This window comes from Macaca nemestrina, chromosome 4 (assembly GCF_043159975.1).
Source record: "Macaca nemestrina isolate mMacNem1 chromosome 4, mMacNem.hap1, whole genome shotgun sequence".
Classification (NCBI taxonomy): domain Eukaryota; kingdom Metazoa; phylum Chordata; class Mammalia; order Primates; family Cercopithecidae; genus Macaca; species Macaca nemestrina.
Window position 1 is genome coordinate 35,576,851 of NC_092128.1, and position 27,926 is coordinate 35,604,776.

Here is a 27,926-nt window from a genome sequence, read left to right on the forward strand (position 1 = left end):
GTGTAATTTGAGGTGCTCTTGGTCCTGTTTAATAGGGCCAGCTATAGAAATGAAGGGATCTTGTCAGAAAGAAGCTTGAAGTGAACAGCTAGTTTATCCCTAAGTGGCTACCTGGAGTGCAAATACATCTGTCTTGGGCCAGGGGAGTTGTGGTTCAGCTCAAGAGCCTCAGGATGGTGAGTTTGAATCATCTGACAGGCCTGGAGAGTGGGGGTTTATCCAGCCAAGTAAGAACTGCCCCTTCCCATTCACTCATCTCCCAAAGGAGTACAGGGGAGAAACAGCAGCTAGTGGTGAGGAAAGGAAGTGAGAGGTGAGGGTGTGTTCAGAGGATCTACTCTTTTCCCACAGTCTTCAGGCAGGTTTCCATTCTTTCAGTCTTTGGCATGTCTTTTCATTCTTTCAACAGTGTATTTCTTAGAGCAAAAGGTTTTAATTTCAATAAGTCCTATTAGTTTCTTCTCATGTGAATCATGCTTTTGGTGTTATATCTGAAAACTCATCACCAAACTTAAGGTCCCACAGCTTTTCTCCTATGTGTTCTGGAAGTTTTATATTATATTTTGAATTTAGGTATGTTATCCAGTTTGAAATAAACTTTGCATGAAATGTGAGATATGTGTTGAGATGAATTTTTAAATTTTTTGCTTTTGAACATCCAGTTTTCCTTTAGCATTTGTCGAAAACACTGTCATTTCTCCATTGTATTGCCTTTGCATCTTTAAGATCGTAGTCTATTCGGGCTACTATAACAAAATGCCATAGACATAAATAACAGAAATTTATTCTTTGGAGTTCTCAAGTTCGGAAACTCCAAGGTCAGGGCACCAGCCGACTCCGTGTCTGGGGATGGTTTGTTTCCTGGTTCGTAGATAGTGCCTTCTCACTGTGATCTCACATAGCGGAAGGGATGAAGAGCTTTCTTGGGTCTATTTAATAAGGGCAATAATCCCATTCATGAGGGTTCCACCGTCATTATCTGATCACATCCCCAAAGGCCCCACATCCTGTTATTGCCTTATCTTTATATACTGTCAAACTTGATTTGCCAAAATTTTGTTTTAGAATTTTTGCATCTACATTCCTAAGGGATATTGGTCTGTGACTTTTTTTCCTTGTTATGTTACTCTCTGGTTTTAGTATTTGCATAATGCGAATTTCCTCTGTGCTCTTCAATTTTCTAAAACAGTTTGTGTAAAATTAGTAGGATTTCTTCATAAAATGTTAGGAATTCAACAGTGATACCAACTAGGTCTGGAGTTTTCTTTGTGGGAAGGTTTAAACTATAAATTCAATTTCTTTAATAAGTATAGGGGTATTCATGTGACTTATTTATCATTGAGTAAGCTTTGATAGTTACTGTCTTTAAAGAAATTGGTAATTTTATCTGAGTTGTTGAATTTATTGGCATAAAAATGTTAATAATGTTCCATGTTATCCTTTTAATAACTATCGGATCTATAGTGATGTTACCTCAATACCTGGTAATTTTGTGTCTCCTCCTTTTTTTCCTGATCAGTCTGCCTAGGGATTTATCAGTTTTATTACTCTTCCCCTGATTTTTCCCAGTTCTTTTTCTCTGTTCCATTTAATTTCTATTAATTTTAATTGTTAATTTCTATTGTTATTTATTTCCTTCATTATGCTTACCTTTGGTTCAGTTTACTCCTCTTCCAGTCCTGTGGTGGAAGCTGAGGTCATTTGATTTGAGAACTTTCTTCTTTCCTAATTATAGGTGTTTGGTGCTGTAAATTTTCCCTTAAGTATTGCTTCAGCTGCATCCTCACATTTTGATACGTTGAGTTGACATTTTCTTTCAGTTCAAAATACTTTGTAATTATCCTTTTGATTATTTCTTGACCCATGGAATATTTAGAAGTAGGTTATTTAATTGCTAAATACTTGGGGATTTTTCAGATATCTTTCTGTTACTGATTTCTAATTTTATTGTAATGGGAGAATGTAATTTTGTATAATTTGAGTTTTGTTTTTTGTTTTTTTTTCCTTCTGAGACGGTGTTTTGCTCTTGTTGCCCAGGCTGGAGTGCAATGGCATGATCTTGGCTCACCACAACCTCTGACTCCCAGGTTCAGTGATTCTCCTGCCTCAGCCCCCTGAGTAGCTGGGATTACAGGCATGCGCCATTACACTGGGCTAATTTTGTATTTTCAGTAGAGATGGGGTTTCTCCATGTTGGTAAGGCTGGTCGTAAACTCCCGATCTCAGGTGATCTGCCCACTTCTGCCTTCCAAAGTGCTGGGATTACAAGCGTGCGCCACCGTGCCTCACCAATTTGAGTTCTTTTAAATTTGTTGAGACTTATTTTAACAACTGGAATACAAATGACATTGGAGAATATTCTGTGTGCATGTAGGAAGAATTGACTTTCTATTGTGTTTGGGTGTAGTAATCAATAAATGGCAATTAGATCAAGTTGGTTGATAATGTTGTTTAGATTTTCTATATTTTTACAAATTTCCCATTTATTTATTGAAGCTAAAGCTATGTAAACCTCTATGGATGGAAAAGAAGCCTACTGTGTATGGGGAGGAATCCATGAGCATCCTGCTCGTGGAAGTGCAAGGACAGAATTTATTCTGCAAATTCAAAACCAGGGTTGCTGCATGTGAGAGGTGCAGTAAACAAGGAGAACTATAAATGTGGCACATAAGTATTTTTAGGAAGAGTTCAGAAAATCCAAAAAAACGTGGAATGAACTGAAACTTATGATACATGCCAATGACTAAAGTGACTTTGGGAATATTTGTTCAGAATAATGAGCAGTGGGCTGCAGTTTCAACCTGTTTTGCTTTCATGTCTATGCAGAGCATAGCACAAACATGGCTTAAGTGAGTTTGGGTTCCCAGTCCAGATGTATATTCCAAGGTAGCAGAGTAATGATCAAAACTGTTCTCAGTAAACTTTAGTCATGAAGAATGGGCGAAGTGCCCAGAAGACGTGATCTATCAGAGAAGACTTATGGTTGATTATTACAAACATTACAGCTTTTTATAAATCCCTCCTCCTTTTGACAGATACATGACTGACATTTGAGGATTATTTATACCAAATTTCCCCAAGTTTACCTTGCTGAAATTTTTGTTGCATCCTATGCATTTTGACATGTAGCGTTTTTTTAATTAATATTGTTATGCTTTTTACTTTTCTTTGATTAAATTGTTATTTTTGATGATATTTCTTCAATTAACAAGCAATTGGAATATTTCTATTTAAACTTTTGTTATTCTAGTTTAATTGTTCTGTGGCAAAAATGTAGTTTGTAACATTTCTGATTTCTACAACAATATGATATATCTATATAAATGGTTTATTGAACTTGGAAAATGAGGTTACATTTTCAGCTTTTGGTGTTCAGAGCTTGATGTATGACAATTTAATTTTTAAAAATCGTTGTTCACATATCTCATGCTTTTAATTTTTTTACTTGGCTCTGTCATAGATTAATGCATTTGTATTTTATCTATTTTTTAATTATAAAAAATATACTCCCCAACATTGTATTGATAATTGATAGAATTTTTAAAAACATACTTGATGGTATATGATTTCCTGTATAAACATTCATGACAGTCAGATGTTTCATCATAAAATCACCTTCTACCTAAAAGACCTGAATTTTGAGGTTCTCCCCCCAGTTTTATGTTTTAATATTGCTACTTCTGCTTTCTTTTTTGTTCATATCTGCTAACCTTTTTTTCTTTTTTTATACTTTAAGTTCTAGGGTACATGTGCACAACGTGCAGGTTTGTTACATATGTGTACATGTGCCATGTTGGTGTGCTGCACCCATTAACTAGTCATTTACATTAGGTATATCTCCTAATGCTATCCCTCCCTCCTCCCCCCTCCCCACAATAGAACCTGGTATGTGATGTTCCCCTTCCTGTGTCCAAGTGATCTCATTGTTCAGTTCCTACCTATGAGTGAGAACATGTGGTATTTGGTTTTCTGTTCTTGCGATAGTTTGCTCAGAATGATGGTTTCTCAGCTGCATCCATATCCCTACAAAGGACACGAACTCATCCTTTTTTATGGCTGCATAGTATTCCATGGTGTATATGTGCCACATTTTCTTAATCCAGTCTGTCACTGATGGACGTTTGGGTTGATTCCAAGTCTTTGCTATTGTGAATAGTGCCAAAATAAACATATGTGTGCATGTGTCTTTATAGCAGCATGACTTATAATCCTTTGGTATATACCCAGTAATGGGATGGCTGGGTCATACGGTATTTCTAGTTCTAGATCCTTCAGGAATCGCCACACTGTTTTCCACAATGGTTGAACTAGTTTACAGTCCCACCAACAGTGTAAAAGTGTTCCTATTTCTCCACATCCTCTCCAGCACCTGTTGTTTCCTGACTTTTTAATGATTGCCATTCTAACTGGTGTGAGATGGGTATCTCATTGTGGTTTTGATTTGCATTTCTCTGATGGCGAGTGATGATGAGCATTTTTTCATGTGTCTGTTGGCTGTATGAATGTCTTCTTTTGAGAAGTATCTGTTCATATCCTTTGCCCACTTTTTGATGGGGTTGTTTGTTTTTTTCTTGTAAATTTGTTTGAGTTCTTTGTAGGTTCTGGATATTAGCCCTTTGTCCGATGAGTAGATTGCAAAAATTTTCTCCCATTCTGTCGGTTGTCTGTTCACTCTGATGGTAGTTTCTTTTGAAGCTCTTTAGTTTAATTAGATCCCATTTGTTGATTTTGGCTTTTGTTGCCATTGCTTTTGGTGTTTTAGACATGAAGTCCTTGCCCATGCCTATGTCCTGAATGGTATTACCTAGGTTTTCTTCTAAGGATTTTATGGGTTTTGGTCTAACATTTAAGTCTCTAATCCATCTTGAATTAATTTTCATATAAGGAGTAAGGAAAGGATCCAGTTTCAGCTTTCTACTTATGGCTAGCCAATTTTCCCAGCACCATTTATTAAATAGGAAATCCTTTCCCCATTTCTTGTTTTTATCAGGTTTGTCAAAGATCAGATGGCTGTAGATGTGTTATTATTTCTGAGTGCTCTGTTCTGTTCCATTGGTCTATATCTCTGTTTTGGTACCAGTACCGTGCTGTTTTGGTTACTGTAGCCTTGTAGTATACTTTGAAGTCAGGTAGCATGATGACTCCAGCTTTGTTCTTTTGGCTTAGGATTGTCTTGGCAATGTGGAGTCTTTTTTGGTTCCATACGAACTTTAAAGCAGTTTTTTCCAATTCTGTGAAGAAAGTCATTGGTAGCTTAATGGGGATGGCATTGAATCTATAAATTACCTTGGGCAGTATGGCCATTTTCACAATATCGATTCTTCCTATCCATGAGCACGGTATGTTCTTCCATTTGTTTGTGTCCTCTTTTATTTCACTGAGCAGTGGTTTGTAGTTCTCCTTGAAGAGGTCCTTTACATCCCTTGTAAGTTGGATTCCTAGATATTTTATTCTCTTTGAAGCTATTGTGAATGGGTGTTCATTCATGATTTGACTCTCTGTTTGTCTGTTACTGGTATATAAGAATGCTTGTGATTTTTGCACATTGATTTTGTATCCTGATACTTTGCTGAAGTTGCTTATCAGTTTAAGGAGATTTTGGGCTGAGACAATGGGGTTTTCTAAATATACAATCATGTCATCTGCAAACAGGGACAATTTGACTTCTTTTCCTAACTGAATACCCTTGATTTCTTTCTCTTGCCTGATTACCCTAGCCAGAACTTCCAACACTGTGTTGAATAGGAGTGGTGAGAGAGGGCATCCCTGTCTTGTGCCAGTTTTCAAAGGGAATGCTTCCACTTTTTGCCCATTCAGTATGATATTGGCTGTGGGTTTGTCATAAATAACTCTTATTATTTTGATTTGCTTTCCATCAATACCGAATTTATTGCGAGATTTTAGCATGAAGGGCTGTTGAATTTTGTCAAAGGCATTTTCTGCATCTATTGAGATGATCATGTGGTTTTTGTCTTTGGTTCTGTTTATATGCTGGATTACGTTTATTGATTTGCATATGTTGAACCAGCCTTGCATCCCAGGGATGACGCCCACTTGATCATGGTGGATAAGCTTTTTGATGTGCTGCTGGATTCGGTTTGCCAGTATTTTATTGAGGATTTTTGCATCGATGTTCATCAGGGTTATTGGTCTAAAATTCTCTTTTTTTGTTGTGTCTCTGCCAGGCTTTGGTATCAGGATGATGTTGGCCTCATAAAATGAGTTAGGGAGGATTCCCTCTTTTTCTGTTGATTGGAATAGTTTCAGAAGGAATGGTACCAACTTCTCCTTGTACCTCTGGTAGAATTCGGCTGTGAATCCGTCTGGTCCTGGACTTTTTTTGGTTGGTAGGCTATTAATTATGGCCTCAATTTCAGAGCCTGCTGTTGGTCTGTTCAGGGATTCAACTTCTTCCTGGTTTAATCTTGGGAGAGTGTAAGTGTCCAGGAAATTATCCATTTCTTCTAGGTTTTCTAGTTTATTTGCATAGAGGCGTTTATAGTATTCTCTGATGGTAGTTTGTATTTCTGTGGGGTTGATGGTGATATCCCTTTTATCATTTTTTATTGCATCTATTTGATTCTTCTCTCTTTTCTTCTTTATTAGTCTTGCTAGCAGTCTATCAATTTTGTTGATCTTTTCAAAAACCAGCCCCTTGATTTATTGATTTTTTTGAGGGTTTTTTTGTATCTCTATCTCCTTCAGTTCTGCTCTGATCTTAGTTATTTCTTGCTTTCTGCTACCTTTTGAATGTGTTTGCTCTTGCTTCTCTAGTTCTTTTAATTGTGATGTTAGGGTGTCAGTTTTAGATCTTTCCTACTTTCTCTTGTGGGCATTTGGTGCTATAAATTTCCCTCCACACACTGCTTTAAATGTGTCCCAGAGATTCTGGTATGTTGTATCTTTGTTCTCACTGGTTTCAAAGAACATCTTTATTTCTGCCTTCATATCGTTATGTACCCAGTAGTCATTCAGGAGCAGGTTGTTCAATTTCCATGTAGTTGAGCGGTTTTGATTGAGTTTCTTAGTCCTGAGTTCTAGTTTGACTGCACTGTGGTCTGAGAGACAGTTTGTTATAATTTCTGTTCTTTCACATTTGCTGAGGAATGCTTTACTTGCAACTATGTGGTCAATTTTGGAATAAATGCGATGTGGTGCTGAGAAGAATGTATATTCTGTTGATTTGGGGTGGACAGTTCTGTAGATGTCTATTAGGTCTGCTTGCTGCAGAGATGAGTTCAATTCCTCGATATCCTTGTTAACTTTCTGTCTCGTTGATGTGTCTAATGTTGACAGTGGGGTGTTAAAGTCTCCCATTATTATTGTATGGGAGTCTAAGTCTCTTTATAAGTCTCTAAGGACTGATTTATGAATCTGGATGCTCCTGTATAGTGTGCATATATATTTAGGATAGTTAGCTCTTCCTGCTGAATTGATCCCTTTACCATTATGTAATGGCCTTCTTTGTCTCATTTGATCTTTGATGGTTTAAAGTCTGTTTTATCAGAGACTAGGATTGCAACCCCTGCTTTTTTTTGTTTTCCATTTGCTTGGTAGATCTTCCTCCATCCGTTTATTTTGAGCCTGTATGTGTCTCTGCATGTGAGATGGGTCTCCTGAATACAACAAACTGATGGGTCTTGACTCTTTATCCAGTTTGCCAGTTTGTGTCTTTTAGTTGGACCATTTAGTCCATTTACATTTAAGGTTAATATTGTTATGTGTGAACTTGATCCTGTCATTATGATATTAGCTGGTTATTTTACTCGCTAGTTGACGCAGTTTCTTCCTAGCATCGATGGACTTTACATTTTGGCATGTTTTTGCAATGGCTGGTACCTGTTGTTCCTTTACAACTTTAGTGCTTGCTTCAGGATCTCTTGTAGGGCAGGCCCAGTGGTGACAAAATCTCTCAGCATTTGCTTGTCTGTAAAGGATTTTATTTCTCCTTCACTTGTGAAACTTAGTTTGCCTGGATATGAAATTCTGGGTTGAAAATTCTTTTCTTTAAGAATGTTGAATATTGGCCTCCACTCTCTTCTGGCTTGGAGAGTTTCTGCCGAGAGATCTGCTGTTAGTCTGGTGAGCTTTTCTTTGTGTGTAACCTGACCTTTCTCTCTGGCTGCCCTTAACATTTTTTCCTTCATTTCAACTCTGGTGAATCTGACAATTATGTGTCTTAGAGTTGCTCTTCTCGAGGAGTATCTTTGTGGCATTCTCTGTATTTCCTGAATTTGAATGTTGGCCTGCCTTACTAGGTTGGGAAAGTTCTCCTGGATGATATCCTGCGGAGTGTTTTCCAACTTGGTTCCATTTTCCCCGTCACTTTCAGGCACACCAATCAGACGTAGATTTGGTCTTTTCACATAATCCCATGTTTCTTGGAGTCTTTGTTCATTTCTTTTTACTCTTTTTCCTCTACACTTCTCTTCTTGCTTCATTTCATTCATTTGATCTTCAATCGCTGATACTCTTTTTTCCAGTTGATCGAGTTGGTTACTGAAGCTTGTGCATTTGTCACGTAGTTCTCATGTTATGGTTTTCATGTCTATCAGTTCTTTTAAGGTCTTCTCTACATTGGTTATTCTAGTTATCCATTCATCCATTCTTTTTTCGAGGTTTTTAGTTTCTTTGTGCTGGTTACGTAGTTCCTCCTTTAGCTCTGAGAAGTTTGATCAACTGAAGCCTTCTTCTCTCAACTGGTCAAAGTCATCCTCCGTCCAGCTTTGTTCTGTTGCTGGCGATGAGTTGCGTTGCTTTAGAGGGGGAGATGCACTCTGATTTTTTGAATTTCCAGCTTTTCTGCCCTGCTTTTTCCCCATCTTTGTGATTTTATCTGCCTTTAGTCTTTGATGATGGTGACGTACTGATGGGGTTTTGGTGTGGGTGTCCTTTCTGTTTGTTAGTTTTCCTTCTAACAGTCAGGACCCTCAGCTGCAGGTCTGTTGGAGTTTGCTTGAGGTCCACTCCAGACCCTGTTTGCCTGGGTATCAGCAGCAGAGGCTGCAGAAGATAGAATATTGCTGAACAGCAAGTGTTGCTGTCTGATTCTTGCTCTGCAAGCTTCATCTCAGGGGTGTACCCAGCTGTGTGAGGTGTGAGGTATTAGTCTGCACCTAGTGGGGGATGTCTCCCAGTTAGGCCATTCAGGGGTCAGGGACTCACTTGAGCAGGCAGTCTGTCCGTTCTCAGATCTCAACCTTCGTGCTGGGGGATCCGCTGGTCTTTTCAAAGCTGTCAGACAGGGACATTTACCTCTTCTGAGGTTTCTGCTGCTTTTTGTTTAGCTATGCCCTGTCCCCAGAGGTGGAGTCTGTAGAGGCAGGCAGGCCTCCTTGAGCTGTGTTGGGCTCCCCACAATTCGAACTTCTCAGCAGCTTTGTTTACCTACTTAAGCCTCAGCAATGGCAGGCGCCCCTCCCCCAGGCTTGCTGCCACTTTGCAGTTAGATCTCAGACTGCTGTGCTAGCAATGAGGGAGGCTCCATGGGCGTGGGACCCTCCAGGCCAGGTGTGGGATATAATCTGGTGTGCTATTTGCTAAGATCCTTGGTAAAGCGCAGTATTAGGGTGGGAGTTACCCAATTTTCCAGGTGTTGTGTGTCTCACTTTCCTTTGGCTAGGAAAAGGAATTCCCTTCGCCCTTGCGCTCCCCAGGTAAGGCGATGCCTCGCCCTGCTTCAGCTCTCGCTGGTCGGGCTGCACCCGGGGACCAGCGCAAACTGTCCGACATGCCCCAGTTAGATGAACCCAGTACCTCAGTTGAAAATGCAGAAATCACCTGTCTTCTGTGTCGCTCACGCTGGGAGCTGGAGGCTGGAGTTGTTCCTATTTGGCCATCTTGGGCGTGCCCCCTCTGCTAACCTTTTAAATTTCACCTTTGGTGTCAGTTTTTTTCAAGTGTCCCCTCTGGAAACATCATGTCCCTAGAATTTTGCAAAATTATCTTATTTTCAACAGAAAAATATCTGTATAATCATTTCATATTTTAACATAACTATTATGCTTTTTTTTTTTTTTTGCTTTTCTCTTCTTGCTTTCTGTACTATTTAAAATATTTTTCTTTTTTTGCATAAGCTCATAGTTGTTATTATCTTCTGCAGTGACTTGAAATGTTAGGCATTCTTCTGAAAGTTTCTCAAAGCATGGTAAACTGTCAAATAGCTTGATAAGCTGCTCTTTTCTCTAGTTCCGAGCTGCTTAAGTTGGGGTTTCCCATCTTCTGCTACGATGTTCACTTTCTGAAATGAGAAAGCAGAAGTTTGGATAACAACATTTATGTGCTTTTTTGACAGTCTTTCATTTATTTGGTAGTATCTGCACTATATCTTTTCGAAATTCCCCAGGGTTTCTTACATAGGGATAAATTCCTTTCAGATTTTTAGTACTGATTCAGGTCTCTCTCATTTCTCCTGTCTTTCGTATTTCTTTTATCATTTTAGCAGTGACATAGGAGAAGGGAGGTAGAAGTTTGTGTAGAAGCTTCTATCTTGTCAGAAATTTGGTATGCCATATTTTAAGAGGTACTATGATAAATCAGAGGAGCTTGACTTACATAGACAGAAAATGAGTCAAATGATGCACAATTGAAGAAATAGAAATATTTATGTCTAGAGAAGATAAAACATAAATGAGGGATGATTGCTCTCTTCACATACCTAAAGGAGTACCATGTGGCCCAAGAAACAACCTGACGCAGTGTTGCCTCACAAGCTAGTATTAGAACCAGGGTGGGCCAATTAAACCTGTTCAAGCTGTTCCGAGAAGGATCCTTTCTTAAACATGGGGTTGAACAATTTAATTTCTCAAGTTCTTTCCAACCCTATTCTTTTGTTAATATAAATAAGGTTGACATTTTTGAATTGTGGGATACAAAAGAGTTTTCTTCTCCAAATTTAGTATATGTAAAAATTAAATGAAAACTTGGTAAAATGCATGCATCTGAGCTCGGAAATTTTGATTTATTTAAGTTTTGGCAGCACATTGTTTTTTTTTTTGTTTTTTTTTTTTTTTGAGATGGAGTCTCGCTCTGTCGCCCAGGCTGGAGTGCAGTGGCCGGATCTCAGCTCACAGCAAGCTCCGCCTCCCGGGTTTACGCCATTCTCCTGCCTCAGCCTCCCGAGTAGCTGGGACTACAGGCACCCGCCACCTCGCCCGGCTATTTTTTTGTATTTTTTAGTAGAGACAGGGTTTCACTGTGTTAGCCAGGATGGTCTCGATCTCCTGACCCCGTGATCCGCCCGTCTCGGCCTATTGATAGTAACCAGGGCTTTAAAATATCATAAATATTATGATAAAATAATGCATTAGTTTGAGTAAACAGTAAATGCAATTACTTTATAATATTTGTGACTATAATTTAGAGTTTTGTAAATAAATGGAAAATGGTGCCTAAGTGAAAGAAGGAAATGACTGATATCAACAGTTCTACATAAAACTATATCAGCTTGGGTCCTTGGGGAAGCAGACACCAGGATGTAATTGGAAGTGAAAGATAAAGAGGAAAGGGAGCAGAGGAAGGAAAAGGAAATCTTCAGTTTGAGATGAGATTTGACACCTCATCATTTGAGAGAGGGAAGGAAAGAAGATGGGGTATGGAGAGGCTTAACTCTAAGGAAGGCTAAGCCAGCCCAACAATTGGCTCATATATGATTGACCACAGAAAAGTCCATTGTTGGGCAGATACAGCCTGGTTCTGACTCCCACATGGTGACTGGTCATTGATGAGAATTTTGTAGGCAGAATGTGACCTCAGCTTCAACAAGGCAGCAGATCTGAAATGCTGTAGTTGGAACTGTCAATTACCTTTACCCTTTGTGACAGGTACTCTCTTGAAGGGAGATGTGAACAGTGCACGCTCATGGCTGCCACAAAATCCAAGTCATATTTTTGTCAATGCTAAGCAGTATGAATGCTCACTTGGAGACATAATTTGACATCATCTGTACTGTTTCCCTTTGGCTTCTGTTTGTTTGATTCTACTTTTATTAAGTCTCTCAGCTTCCATTTTGTCACTTTTTTTTGCGCATCACGTATACAATATAAATGATTCTATTCGAGTATACTTTTGTTTAAATTGATGTAAAAATAAAATACTCCTCGTCAGGATGTGATCATAAAAAAGTGGGATTTTAAAAACTCAAGAGTCTATTGTGTTATTCCTCTAGTCTGGCGGCAAGAAGAACTTAAACGTATTAACCAATCTTTCACTGGAGCTGAAAGGAAAGCTGCTCTGTGTGAACTTCTGGAAAAAGAGACTCAGATAATTGCTTCTATTGGGAGACATAGATACATTGCTTATACGGCGAATCAGGAAGCAGCAATACAAGCTTTTTTGGATAAGGTTAGTGAAGTAACTACTGTTTAAATATGAATGTATTCTGAATTTAAAAATGTAGAATAATGTACCAGACGAAAGACTTAGATTACAAGAATTTACATGAATTTTGTTTAGGATTTTGATGACATATTTCTTAAAATGTGATATATATTTTTTTCTGGTATAGCTTTAGATTTTAATAGCATCCTAGGGTAAAAATTGATAGGTAATATGACATCCATACATTCTTGATTAAGGAGATTGGCCATGAAGCAAAAGATGGAGAGACATTTCTTGTGACTCTGTTCATTTAGATTTAGATTGGCTATATAAATTAGATAAATTGTATACCATGATAAAATGCAGAGTATTAAAGTCACAAAACATCTAGGTCTGGGGTGCTCTGATGGTAAGCAACCTGGGAGAAATAGCTATAGACTAGTATTTTTGCTTTGGCTCACATCATTAACTGACTTCAAATTTCTGACAGAAAGAATATACGATTATTGAAAACCACGAAAACATATAATTAAGGAAAAAACTAAAGTAATTACCACTTTTGTGGTCAAACTGCCTGTTTGATATTGAATAGCCTGTTTCCATAGTGACCAATTTTCTTTTATAAACCTGGTCTTTCCAAACAATTTAAAGCCAATTCAGCTACAGAAGAAAAGGGGTATATTTCTCTAAGATGTTAGCCTGTAGTGCTTCTATTTCTATGGTTCTTATTATTTGAGGACATTTGTTCTTAAAAACCATAGTTTTGATATTCTAAATGCCCTCTTCTCATCTTATTCACTCCTTTGTTTGATCTCAGTTTATCTGTGCCTTTAACTACTACCTGCATCCCAGAACTCCCTATAGGTCCATGCCAGATCTCTTTAAGGAGGTTCCACATCATATATCCAATGGCCTACTGTCACTGCTCTTTGGATATCCCAAGATTACACTTCAAGGAGACATGATGAACCCTAAGTCATATCACCTTACTATCCCTTGCCCCCTCGCCTGTAAATTAATCTTGTTCTGCATCATATAACCTATCTGTATGAAATTTCATCATCTACTCAGTTGCTCCAGACAGAAACCTGGGTATTATTTTTGACTTCTCCATCTAGCCACCAACCTGTTTATTCTATTGTTTAATACCTCCTTAATTCTTTTTTTAATCCTTGGTCAATTATTTAATAGTGATTTTGAGCACTTACTAAGTACTCTGCTTTAGCATACATTGTTCCTTTTTTTTTTATTATACTTTAAGTTCTAGGGTACATGTGCACAACGTGCAGGTTTGATACATAGGTATACATGTGCCAGGTTGGTTTGCTGCACCCATTAACTCGTCATTTACATTAGGTATTTCTCCTAATGCTATCCCTCCCCCTGCTTCCCACCTCATGGCAGGCCCCTGTGTGTGATGTTCCCCACCCTCTGTCCAAGTGTTCTCCTTGTTCAGTTCTCACCTGTAAGTGAGAACTTGCAGTGTTTGGTTTTCTGTCCTTGTGATAGTTTGCTCAGAATAATGGTTTCCAGCTTCATCCCTGCAAAGGACATGAACTCATCCTTTTTTTATGGCTGCATAGTATTCCATGGTGTATATATGCCACATTTTCTTAATCCAGTCTATCATTGATGGACATAATGGGTTGGTTCCAAGTTTTTGCTATTGTGAAGAGTGCCGCAATAAACATACGTGTACATGTGTCTTTATAGTAGCATGATTTATAATCCTTTGGGTATATACCCAGTGATGGGATCGCTAAGTCAAATGGTATTTCTAGTTCTAGATCCTTGAGGAATCGCCACACTGTCTTCCGTGATGGTTGAACTTGTTTACACTCCCACCAACAGTGTAAAAGCGTTCCTATTTCTCCATATCCTCTCCAGCATCTGTCGTTTCCTGACTTTTTAATGATCGTCATTTTAACTGGTGTGAGATGGTATCTCATTGTGGTTGTGATTTGCATTTCTCTGATCACCAGTGATGATGAGCATTGTTTCATGTGTCTGTTAACTGCATGAATGTCTTCTTTTGAGAAGTGTCTGTTCACGTCCTTCACCCACTTTTTGATGGGGTTGTTTTTTTCTTGTAAATTTGTTTAAGTTCTTTGTAGATTCTGGATATTAACCCTTTGTCAAATGGGTACATTGCAAAAATTTTCTTCCATACTGTAGGTTGCCTGTTCACTCTGATGGTAGTTTCTTTTGCTGTGCAGAAGCTCTTTAGTTTAATTAGATCCCATTTGCCTATTTTGACTTTTATTGCCATTGCTTTTGGTGTTTTAGTCATGAAGTCCTTGCCCATGCCTATGTCCTGAATGGTATTGCCTAGGTTTTCTTTTAGGGTTTTTATGGTTTTAGGTCTAACATTTAAGTCTTTAATCCATCTTGAATTAATTTTTCCATAAAGTGTGTAAGGAAGGGATTCAGATTCAGCTTTCTACATATGGCTAGCCAGTTTTCCCAGCACCACTTATTAAATAGGGAATCCTTTTCCCATTTCTTGTTTTTGTCAGGTTTGTCAAAGATCAGATGGTTTTAGATTTATGGTGTTTTTTCTGAGGCCTCTGTTCTGTTCCATTGGTCTATATATCTGTTTTGGTACCAGTAGCATGCTGTTTTGGTTACTGTAGCTTTGTAGTATAGTTTGAAGTCAGGTAGCATGATGCTTCCAGCTTTATTCTCTTTGCTTAGTAATTGGTAATTCAGGCTATTTTTTGGTTCCATATGAACTTTAAAGCAGTTTTTTCCAATTCTGTGAAGAAAGTTATTGGTAACTTGATGGGGATAGCATTGAATCTATAAATTACCTTGGGTAGTATGGCCATTTTCACGATATTGATTCTTCCTATCCATGAGCATGGCATGTTCTTCTATTTGTTTGTGTCCTCTTTTATTTCATTGAGCAGTGGTTTGTAGTTCTCCTTGAAGAGGTCCTTTACATCCCTTGTAAGTTGGATTCCTAATATCTCTTTAATTCTTTACTTCTTCCTTTCCAAACCCACTACCATTGCCTGTAGGGAAAAGGCTCTGCCCTGGTGTCCTGATGACCCTGCATATATCAAATAGGCCTTCCTATCTCCCCTGGGAGGATGTCATGAGACAGGTCTTGCCTTATCTTGTGTGCATGAGCTCGACCCTGACTTAACTGAATGTGGATTTTCTTCTCATCTGGATTCCTTTATGTTTCCAAATTGAGCTGCCGCCTTCAGTTTCACTTCTCAGTTCTCTCCTCCATTATCTACATCACTGCCAACGTGGCCTCACTAAACACAACTCTGACCCTGTCCTTCCTCACTGCCCTTAGGGAACAAGGATTTTTGTGTTTGCAAACCTCACTTATCTCACTGTTGCATCACTGCCATTTCTCCCTGCATACTGTACCCATACTGCTTCAGCCATGCTCAATTACTTGCATATCCCCAGAAAGACCAGGTGCTCTCGACCCTTTTGCATTGGGTGCCTTTACATGGAACATCCTTTCCTTCCTTCCTTAGTAGCTAGCTATTGACCCTGTAAAACAAGCTCAGATGCCTCTTCTTTCAGAAAGCAAATGCTGGTCCACCTACTTTAGCCTGTAGTATATGCTCTCATGAGACTGTCTCATCTCTGTCTTTGTACATAGTGTGCAGTCTTTATTGTATCTACATGCCTGAATCCTTTCTAGATTTTGAACCTTTAAAGGAAAGAGTTGTCATTTATCTCTGTATCCTCATATCTTAGCACAGTTCTTACTACAGTGTCAATAAATGTTTGTGGAAGAAGGTAGGGAGGAAGAATAAGGGACACAAATAGTGGTTGTATAATTTTGTATTCCAACTATCATCAAGAAATTATGTAATGTAGATACTGTCATTTAAAATGCTTAAATATCTTAATTCTAGGAAAGATGAATTTATTTTAGGAAAGCTATAATATTCATACTTCTCCAGAGTCATCTTTCGAAAAAAACTTATTTATTTAGCAAGTTGCTTTATCTGCATCCTGCTTTATCACTGGGATACCTAATTGTTAACCTCACCAGAGAAGAGAGTATGAGCGAATGTTCGAAGGAGATGGAAGCCTCTGAGTGTCCATGGACAAGGGAGATGGGTGTCACCTTTCTTTACTTGATGCTGAGCCTTCTGCAGAATTTTCCCACTAGTGCCATCATACTGTTTTGTATTTCCTGCAAACTATTTAAAATTCTATTGTTGTATATACTTACCCAATGTCTATTCTTCTTTATGCCCAGAACATTCCCTACCCCAGGCCCCATGTCTAGCATTGTCTGTAAACATTTAACTAAGCTTTTTGAAATTATGGAGTATCCATAAATGGATCAAGACCCAACATAGGAAAGTGATTCCAGAGTCAGTAGATGACCACTATCCTTTCTCATGAGGTGTGGCACTCTAAGAAGGTTTTCATGTAAACCTCACCAAAAAGAAAAAAAAAAAAAAAGTGAAATGGAGAAATTTTAAAATTCTGTTTACCAGAATTCCTAGGAGGAAGGAAGACCTATTTTTTGCCTTTGTTTTTTTGTAAATACTTTGATAAGCTATTGGGGTGGAATTTGAGACCCTGAAGGATCCTGAGTACAGGAAGAATTGTTCTATTCCAGGAAAATGGAGGTTTTCAAGAGTTGTCCTAGAGGGAAATAGATAAGGTAAAGTGAGGAGGCAGTTGGAAGGCAGTGGTGTACAGTGTGACTTTTTGTGACTTCTTTAGTTATATGACTAAATAAAGGAAATATTAAATGCAACATAATTTTATTTTTGGAAAGGGAGAGGAAACCAGATAAATGAGCTGGGCTCTGTGTCCAGATGGATACAGGGTAACACACAAAGGTGAAAGGCAGAGAATTGAGGGAAGGATGAAGTTAGCCACAAGAATTTGTAGAAATCAAGGCAAAGGCGTTTTGTAGGTGACATGGTTTAGAATTGGAGTTCTAAACCCACAGTTACCCCAGCTGATAAACCAGTTAATCTCATCAGTCTCCAGGCTAAATTTGAAGGAAACTGACATTTTAGTTGATACAATGGGATTTTCTTTCAGTTTTGACTAAAGACTTGTATTAGAACAGGAAAACACACCACAATATGGATCAGTTACACTTGATGACAACTCCCAGTCAGTTCACATAGCCTAATTAGTCCAGTGTTTAAAAATATTGACTAACAGTGACTTCTGACCTGCTTTTAGCCTGCTATAGTAAATCAAAAACTCACTGCTACTCTAATTCAGAATCATTTAAATCACCTTTTTGTATATGATGCTATACTAAGAAGACAAGATAAATTTTATTCTTCTGATGTGAATAATTATAAAATGTCTGTTTTTCTCTATGCTTGTCAACCTCCCCCACTCTAAGCCTAGTATTATCTCTAATATTCAGGAGGAGTCAGTGTTGATTTCATAAAACTTGAATGAAGTAACTTATTATTCTGAAGTTTTTGATTTTTTTTTTTTAATACTTTAAGTTCTAGGGTACATGTGCATAACGTGCAGGTTTGTTACATATGTATACTTGTGCCATGTTGGTGTGCTGCACCCATCAACTCGTCAGCACCCATCAACTCGTCATTTACATCAGGTATAACTCCCAATGCAATCCCTCCCCCCTCCCCCCCCCATGATAGGCCCCGGTGTGTGATGTTCCCCTTCCCGAGTCCAAGTGATCTCATTGTTCAGTTCCCACCTATGAGTGAGAACATGCGGTGTTTGGTTTTCTGTTCTTGCGATAGTTTGCTGAGAATGATGGTTTCCAGCTGTATCCATGTCCCTACAAAGGACACAAACTCATCCTTTTTTATGGCTGCATAGTATTCCATGGTGTATATGTGCCACATTTTCTTAATCCAGTCTGTCACTGATGGACATTTGGGTTGATTCCAAGTCTTTGCTATTGTGAATAGTGCCACAATAAACATACGTGTGCATGTGTCTTTATAGCAGCATGGTTTATAATCCTTTGGGTATATCCCCAGTAATGAGATGGCTGGGTCAAATGGTACTTCTAGTTCTAGATCCTTGAGGAATCGCCATACTGTTTTCCATGATGGTTGAACTAGTTTACAGTCCCACCAACAGTGTAAAAGTGTTCCTATTTCTCCACATCCTCTCCAGCACCTATTGTTTCCTGATTTTTTAATGATTGCCATTCTAACTGGTGTGAGATGGGTATCTCATTGTGGTTTTGATTTGCATTTCTCTGATGGCAAGTGATGATGAGCATTTTTTCATGTATCTGTTGGCTGTATGAATGTCCTCTTTTGAGAAATGTCTGTTCATATCCTTTGTCCACTTTTTGATGGGGTTGTTTTTTTCTTGTAAATTTGTTTGAGTTCTTTGTAGGTTCTGGATATTAGCCCTTTGTCAGGTGAGTAGATTGCAAAAATTTTCTCCCATTCTGTAGGTTGCCTGTTCACTCTGATGGTAGTTTCTTTTGCTGTGCAGAAGCTCTTTAGTTTAATTAGATCCCATTTGTCGATTTTGGCTTTTGTTGCCGTTGCTTTTGGTGTTTTAGACGTGAAGTCCTTGTCCATGCCTATGTCCTGAATGGTATTACCTAGGTTTTCTTCTAGGGTTTTTATGGTATTAGGTCTAACATTTAAGTCTCTAATCCATCTTGAATTAATTTTCGTATAAGCAGTAAGGAAAGGATCCAGTTTCAGCTTTCTGCTTATGGCTAGCCAATTTTCCCAGCACCATTTATTAAATAGGGAATCCTTTCCCCATTTCTTGTTTTTATCAGGTTTGTCAAAGATCAGATGGCTGTAGATGTGTGGTATTATTTCTTAGGACTCTGTTCTGTTCCATTGGTCTATATCTCTGTTTTGGTACCAGTACCATGCTGTTTTGGTTACTGTAGCCTTGTAGTATAGTTTGAAGTCAGGTAGCGTGATGCCTCCAGCTTTGTTCTTTTGACTTAGGATTGTCTTGGAGATGCGGGCTCTTTTTTGGTTCCATATGAACTTTAAAGCAGTTTTTTCCAATTCTTTGAAGAAACTCATTGGTAGCTTGATGGGGATGGCATTGAATCTATAAATTACCTTGGGCAGTATGGCCAAAGTTTTTGATTTTTAAGAAAAGATAGCTTATAATTAATCCCTGAAAGTAGACAAGGTCAGAGTTTTTTCGCATGTCAAAATTAACAAACAACAAGTGCCATATGTGAATTTAAAGATCTACATTTAACACGACAATATGCAGATACATCCAGAGAAACATTTACTTTCCTTTAATTTGGAAATAACTTTGGAGAATACAATTTTATATTTTACTTTCAGTTTCACTTTTTTGAGTCCAAATACTGTGTGGTTTATTGAACCAATATTTTATCTTTAATTCTTTTGTCCTGAACATAGAATGTCTCTGAATAATGAGTGACACAGTCTTAAATTTGTCCAGTCAAAGCATTGAACTAATAGATTATAATAGACTGTATACTAAGTCCTCATTCATAATAAAAGGGTAACTCTAAAGATTTTTAAAAGCATTATATAATTAGTAATTTTAACCCACCAAGCATTGACTTCCACAGGGTATCAAATATTAAAAACTTGACTGGGCATGGTGGCTCGCGCCTGTAATCCCAAAACTTTGGGAGGCCGAGGCAGGTGGATCACAAGGTCAGGAGTTTGAGACCAGCCCAACCAACATGGTGAAACCACGTCTCTACTAAAACTACCAAAAAAAAAAAAAAAAATTACCCAGGCGTTGTGGCGGGTGCCTGTAATCCCGGCTACTTGGGAGGCTGAGGCAGGAGAATCACTTGAACCCGGGAGGTGGAAGCTGCAGTGAGCCGAGATTGCACCATTGCACTCCAGCCTGGGCAACAGAGTGAGACTCCGTCAGAAAAGCAAAAAACGAAAAAAACAAAAAAACTCAGAGAGCTTGACAGAGGTGAAGAAATTCAGGTTAAGAAGTTTGAATCAAAAATCATCAGCTGGTTTCTAATATATCTTTGAGTGTTATTTACCCAAACTGTGTAAAGAGACCATTTGAATTTCTGTAAGATATTTTTCCTTGAGTCAAGGCCATTTATTTATTTGATGCCCGTTGATTTGTACACTATTCACAATCACAGGCTTAAAAAACTGCAATCCACATTAGCTGTATCTTTTCAATGGTTTTTCTCCATACCCAGGTAGCTAACAGTTAGTGGGGCAGGAAAATGCTACTGCCTCTTTCTGAACACTGCATGAAGTAAGGGCACTGCTATAGCTGAGCAAAACCCCTGTGCTGTGTAAAAGAAAAGTTGATCACTATACAGTAGCTTCTGTGGGGAGTTAGGGCTATTCTTAATTTGTGTCCTTAGGGGCTTGAGGATCAATTTAGGAGGAAGAAAATACCTACTCTCCTAGTGCAGTCATTTCTTCTTTTCTGTGGAAGCCTGCTGCTCTCAAGGTTCTTGTTATTTCTCCACCTTCCTTTCCCTGAAATGTGTCTTCCTGCTGTTCTTCTGTTCCTCTCTTCCAGGCTCTGTGCTGTCTCATTTGTTGGCAGCTAAATGGAATTTATTATACTCCTATTTTCTGAAGCAATTTAAGCACATGATTATTGTATATCTCTTATCACAGCCAAAGCTTTCAAAGAAAAAAGGAAATAGGGAAGAGAAATAAGCAGAGTTGACATTTTTCCTGTGTCAGAGTAGAAAACACCTTAAACCCTGAAATCAAAAAAGCCTAGGCTTGAAGATCAAGTTATCTGTGTTGGCAGAAATACATCTAAGTATAAAAACAGCTTTGCTGAACAGATTTTTAAATATCTTTTCAGTGCCTACTCTAGGGAACTTGAACTTCAAATCTAGGATTCTTTGATTGTATCAGTCAGTTCCCCTTAATCTGGCTAACTCCTAGTTATTCTTCAGATTCCATCTTAGATACTTTCTTTTTACCAGTTAAGTGCTTCATAGCAACCCACAGATACCTATTTATCTACAGTCATCAAGCATACTCATCTTTTTTTTCTAATTACTTATTTTCTTACCCTTCCATCCCATGAGATTTGAGAATTCTTGAAACCAGGATAGTATTTTATCTACTCAGTGCCTAATACATTGATTAATGTATAGTAAACACAGTATTTGTTGAATGAATGAAAGAGTACTGTAGACACTGTGAGATATATAGAACTACATGAGAAATTTCTTTCCTCCCTCCCTCCCTCTCTCCCTTCCTTCCTTCCTTCCTTCCTTCCTTCCTTCCTTCCTTCCTTCCTTCCTTCCTTCCTTCCTTCCTTCCTTCCTTCCTTCCTTCCTTCTTCTTTCCTTTCTTTCTTTCCTTTCTGTCTTTCCTTCCTTTCCTTTCCTTGCCTTTGCCTTTGCCTTTGCCCTTGCCCTTGCCCTTGCTCTTGCCCTTGCCCTTGCCCTTGCCCTTGCCCTTGCCCTTGCCCTTTCCTTTCCTTCATTCTTTCTGGGTCTTGCACTGTTGCCCAGGCTGGAGTGCAGTGGCGCAATCTTGGCTCACTCCAACTTCCACCTTCTGGGTTGAAGCAATTCTCCTGCCTCAGCCTCACAAGTAGCTGGGATTACAGGTGAGTGCCACTGCACTCTGCTAAATTTTGTGTTTTTAGTAGAGATGGGTTATCACCATGTTGGCCAGGCTGGTCCCGAACTCCTGACCTCAAGTAATCTGCCCACTTTGGCCTCCCAAAGTGTTGAAATTACATGTGTGAGCCACTGTGCCCGGCTGAGAAATTTATTTCTCATACTTTTTTGGGAGAAATGGAATTAGCAAACATAAAACAATTATAAAGCAATTTGGATCCAAATTTCACTGCCTCTAGTCACTAAAATAGAGACAATGTATACTTCTGTTTGTGTGTTTTTACATGTACAATAGGATTTCATGTACAAGTGATATAATTGTTTCAAACCATAGTAGTTAGAGGAATCTTTACGGAAGAGGTAGGGTTTAAGTGCAAAATTGAAAAGTGGAAAGGACTTAGATGAGGAATATATTTGGAAACCAAGATCTAACCACATTATGCTATATTTGTTAGGGCTACAAACCTGGGGGGAAGATAGAGTTAAATCCGTCTATCAACTGAAAAATACAATGTGATAGGTAAAGTAGGCGTTTCATAGAAAGGTCATTATATTTGAATTATTACAAATGAAATAATTTACCACCTTGCAGATCAAAAAGTGTTGTCCAAATTACTGGAAGAAAAGGAATTGCATTTAATAGGGCAAACCTGAGGAAAATTATATGCAAAGATTAAGACATTGGTTAGACTTTCGAATATTACAACATGAAACTTAGACCTAGCCTTTAAAAACTTTTTAAAAAGAGCTTTAAATAAGCATCAAACTTCAATAACACTCTGAGGCCTACCCAAAATAAGGCTAAATGCATTTAAAAATTATTTTATTTCTAAGTGATAATAACTGAATGATAAAATATTTTATTATTGAGCTATTTTCCTTATAAGCTTTTAATCAATCTTAATTATATCAGTCTGATAATAATACATTATTTAATATTAAATTTATGCTGTAACAATATAAATTAATTATAGGGCTGCAACTTCTCATTTACTGGATTAAAACTAGAGCTGAGAATCTAAAGTTTCTAATGAAGATTCCTACCTCTGAATAACATTCATTTTGGCTTTGCTCTGCATATGATGCCATTGCTTTGAGAATATATCAAATATAGTTGTTTTTACCAGGTAGCTTTGCAGTTCTCAATGTGATTTAGCTAATGTGAATGTAAAAAATTAGATGTAAATTGATGTTACAACTAAAATTTCCTCCTGATGCTGTCATTTTAATACAGTTTTATATGATGTCTCTATTTGGTTAGTCCACATTCCTGATGATCTGTTCCAATACATAGAGCTTCCATTTAAACCTTATGTTAGATCACATCTAAGATTTAAATGGTTGCAAGTACGGCATAAATTGGGCTACAAGGACACCAGAGCAACTACAGTTAACTTACAAAAACATCCAACATTTGAAGAGTTGTCATGATCAACATAGTCTTGTTTCTGAAAATTTATCATTAGGGAAAGAAACTGAGCAGCTTTGTACCCTAAAGTAGAGGAGCTAATAGAGAGTAAGTTTTCACTGTGAAATTTCTGGGTGAATGCATCTCCTCTGAATGTCCCTGTCAGAGGGAACAGAAGCAGTGGCAAACACAGAGGTACCATCATTAAAGATTATCCTGTGTTTCCTGAGTCGATAGAGGACTAATTTCACCTCCTGTCTCTAATCTCTGAATTCTTAGCCTGGGAGTCCTCAGATGAGCTTCAGGGCAAGTGAACTTCATTTTTGGCCCTTCATTTAGGAGGTGGGCTAGGTTGGGAGACACTAAGCCAGATTTGGAAATAGGAAGTGAGAATCTTAGCCAGCATCAGGGAGGCAGGAACCACAGCCCAGCACTGCTAAGATAGCAATATAGCTCTTTCACTATGGACATCTGCTTTGAGAAGAATTTTGAACTTGTTATAGAAGTATTTTTATAGGACATTAAACCATAACTCACAGAGTCCCTTTTTGGTATATCTTTAGGTCTAAATATATTGAGGATTGTCATAATTACTCTACAAAAGTTATCTTCAGTTGGCAAGGCAGGATCAAGACATATTTATATACATTCAATATAATTGAACCAAGCAGATAATTGTCCTCAGGTGGTTAAGGAGTAATTCCATACATCTCTCAAACAATTCAACATAAAGACTAGTAGCAAATCCTGAATATTGTAGAAGTGTATGAACTTCTACACACTGAATAACTCTTTCATATTTGTTTTTTTTCTAAAATATTTTACTTTTGCCTGATCTATAAATTCTTAAATTAATTTTCTTTAAGCTTTAGCGATACTCTAGTTATAAAGCACATGATATTAAGATAGACTTTTAGTAGAAGGAGCAAAATTGTTATTTGTAGTTTCTAATTAACTGATAGTTATAAACATAATATTATTTTTAAGTGTTCAGCTCCAAAGATATGGAGAACCCCTAATGGCAAAACAATTGAGATGGATACGCAGTTCACCATCAGAGCCAGAGAGCTGCAAAATATCTATAAGTGCATCATGCTGAAAAATATCTCTCAAGATGAGAGGCTGGATGTGCTCTTAACTCTTAAACACACTGTAAAGGTATGTTAACTTTCTTTTAGTTTGGGGGTAGAGTTCACTATCAATAAAAAAAATTAATAAAATACTAAAACAAGTAAAGTGTTTTACATTAAGAATTGTTTTGGTATAATTTGGGAAGGTTGTGGTTTATTCATTAATATTTACCTAAAAGTTCTCGAAATATGTTATAATACATAATAAATGTAAATATAGTGTAATGAATATAAATATATCTTTATGCAATGAATGAAAATATATGCAGTATGGCATGAGATTAATAATTACATAAACAGCAATTATTTACATATTTTGACATTTTTCAGTGAAAAATTGATTTTTAGCAATTTTAAAGCAGCTCCATTGTATTTTTATCTTTTTTCTCGTCAGTTATTGATTTTCTGTGTTCTTAATCCTACTTTTAATGAAAACAAGGTTAGTGGATGTCACAGATCAAATTTTCCCAAGAAACAAGAAACAAACTCAGAGATGGGTTTTATATTTAGGAAGTTTGTTGGAGAGTGCTATCAGGGATAATTCCTGTGAGGCAGTAGAGAAATCAGAATTGGCAGGATAGAGAAATTAAATTGTGGTGGATTCTCAACAATGACTTCAGCCAGTGTCACGGGGAATTCTGAAACTTTAAAGGCCATCCAGAGTTGTCCTGAATTGAGGCAGGACAGTTTACTCCCACTTTGACCATTTATTGGATGGGCTGCCGCCAGAAGGGCATGACTTTGGATGAGATAACTTTCTTTATTAGAGAGCAATTCTCAGAAAGAGCCTCACTTGAGAGTTGTCAGCCAACAATCTACCAGGATGGGGAGAATACACATACTGTTGCCTGGATCCACTTCATGTTGTAGGTTTTAGGATTAGCTCCTCCGGATTTAGCTAGGCTCCAAAGCAAGGTTAATAAGAAAAACTGCAGCCCCTAGTGTAGTCATTGGCTTTAAGGCCACAGGAGATGCTCACTGTTTCCTTCCTCTACTATCTATTTTAGATTTCCTTCTCCCTGAACTAGCACCTTGACAGGTCCAGTTGGTCTACTTTTTGGAGTGACTTGCAACTTGAGAGGTCTGAACCACAGGTCACTCTGCTTTTCTCAGGCTGAGGCTACCAGACTTCCATTTACTATCAAAATCAGGCAAAGATATACCAAGAAATGCCCACTACCTGGGTGCCAAACATATTCTTCTCTGTCCCTATTGGGTAATAACTGCACCATTGCTTTTGAAGATCAGAGTCAGTTACCTCTATAACTAAGGAAACACTTGCCTTGCCCACAGGTCTCTTGGCCTGCAGAGCTTAGGCATTAGTTGTAGCTCGGAGTTTAATAGGACTTGCACTATGTCTTACATTAGAAGAATTTTTCCTCCCGGAATTAGGACCTGTAAACTTAAATAGTCCTGAGTTACAGCAGGAAGCAAAAATTTCCCAAGTAGTAAGTGGGGCCATTTTTACTTTCACCTCCTCTGTTCCCAGGCTAGGGCAGTTTCAGGGGCTTCCACTTGGTTTTCCTCATCATGATAGCTCTTACTCCACAGGTCAAGAAATCAAGGGTAGTGAGGCTGTGCCAACTATCAAGTATTCTATTCCAGTTATATATTCAAGGACTAGGGAAATGAATACTGGGTGGCCCTTTGAACCCAGTAGATCCATTATGAGCTGGACCTGGGCGAAGACTTGATTTAGTTTTTGTTTTCACATACCCCAGACTCTCACAGGATCATGGGTCTCTATACTGCCACAGCAATTAGTCATTTGATTCACGATGTCCCTGAGAAGAAATATGACCTTAGATGAGGCAGTTTGTTTTCAGCTGATGGTAACTGTCTATCTTTAGGCCAGATGGCTCTCTTCAGCACAGGGAATTCTCAGAGAGAGGCTCAGTGGAGGGCTGTCAGCTACCACAACTTGCCGTTGAGAGTCTCCTTCAGTGCTGAAGTAGGGCTGATCTGGGCAACACACTCGAACTTTCATTACAATGAATATGTTTTCTATATTTCTAATTAAAGGGGGAAACTCTACTGTTATTAGGACCATTGGTATAGCTCTTGCGTTTTATAGCCCAAATTAAATAATTTACATTATTTTATTTAATTTATCCTGACCATAATGTAAGCTCAGTATTTAATGTAAGCTTATGTAATAAGTGGGCAATACAGGTAAAAAGTATTTGGGTTCTGAATTGTGCTTTTGAGTTCTCAAGTTAATAAAACATTTGGCAGATGCTTGTTCAGTATAGCACAGAAATATAGGTTGTTTCTGAGTGATCATCTGTATTAACTAAAGTTTATACATAAGCAATGGATTAGATAACTGCATGGTCAGTCTGTTTTGGTCATCAATATGGCCCAGATTGCCAGAACATACAGGCATAGATATTGTAGTGAAAATCAGTGGTTCACTATATGTAACAACTGAAAACTGTCAGCCATATTTAGGTCCATCTAAGTGAGCTACATGATTACAAACCTGAGAATTTCATAAGCATAACATTTTGATATTCTGTGTAGGTTTCTGTACTCCTAACTGTAAAGAACACTCTTTCTGTTGATGAGTTTATGTGTCTGTCCTCCAAGGCACACAAAACTCTTAAAACACATTAAATAATTGGGTAAATGGTTCTTCCTGGGAGATCTCCATAGATATCTTGCATTTCTTACCAGCAGAGGCATTGACTGCCTTTTTTCTGGACTACCTTTTCAAAGATGTTTGCATAGTGACCAACCTTGAAAGATAAGAGATAGGTAGGGAGGGAGAAGCAATAGGTCCAGAGGTAGGAAATAAACATGATACTTACAGAGGGCAGTAAAAAGACCAGATTGGCAAAAAGAGAGTGCATAGGGAATATAATATAAATCCTGACATAATTAGGACCAGTAATAAAAAGGCCAAAGGATGGACTCATAAAAGGCAAATCATGCATATCTTACTATGTTTAGTATGAAATATTCATGTATACATTTACTTGAAAATATTTTGATGGAGGGTTAAAGTCTTTAAGCACAACTCAAATTCTGACTCTTCATTTATGGCTGCACAACCTTAAAATAAGTTAATATTTCTTATGAAAATCAGTTTTGTCATTTGTAAAATTAGTTACTTTGAGAATATGTATGTGTGTATCTACATGTATGTATAGATATACACACACACATATATAAATATAAAAACTTAATATAGTGCCTTACAAAGAGGGGGGCCTCAATAAATAATAGGTGTTATTTTGATAGTAGTTACTAATACAGACCAGTGAATTTTAAACCTCAGTGCATATTAGAATCACCTGGAGAGCCTGCAAGAGGGACAGCATGAATGAATATGAGCATAAATGAGTATAAATCTAGGCCCAACTTTAGAGCAGTTAAATTAGCTCCTCAGGTATGAGGACAATATTAAAAATTTTAAAAATCTCCCTGAGGTCCTTCTAAAGTGCCTCCAGGGTAAAGGACCACTGATGCAGACTCTCATATTAGCCTTACCAACCATGTAGTACAAAGTACAGAAGAGCGTTATTTTACAATTAAT

General features: G+C 37.9%; 1 protein-coding gene across 6 annotated transcripts in view; it reads left to right on the forward strand.

Annotated features, from left to right (window-relative positions):
• The window catches only part of LOC105475082 (IQ motif and ubiquitin domain containing), a 136,898-nt gene that overhangs the window by 38,246 nt on the left and 70,726 nt on the right, over positions 1–27,926 (forward strand). For all 6 annotated transcript variants that reach the window (XM_071094559.1, XM_011730071.3, XM_011730080.3 and 3 more), the window contains 2 exons: positions 12,167–12,342; positions 24,246–24,416. In XM_071094559.1, coding sequence (XP_070950660.1) covers positions 12,167–12,342; positions 24,246–24,416 — 347 coding nt within the window. The remainder of the gene's footprint in view (positions 1–12,166; positions 12,343–24,245; positions 24,417–27,926) is intronic.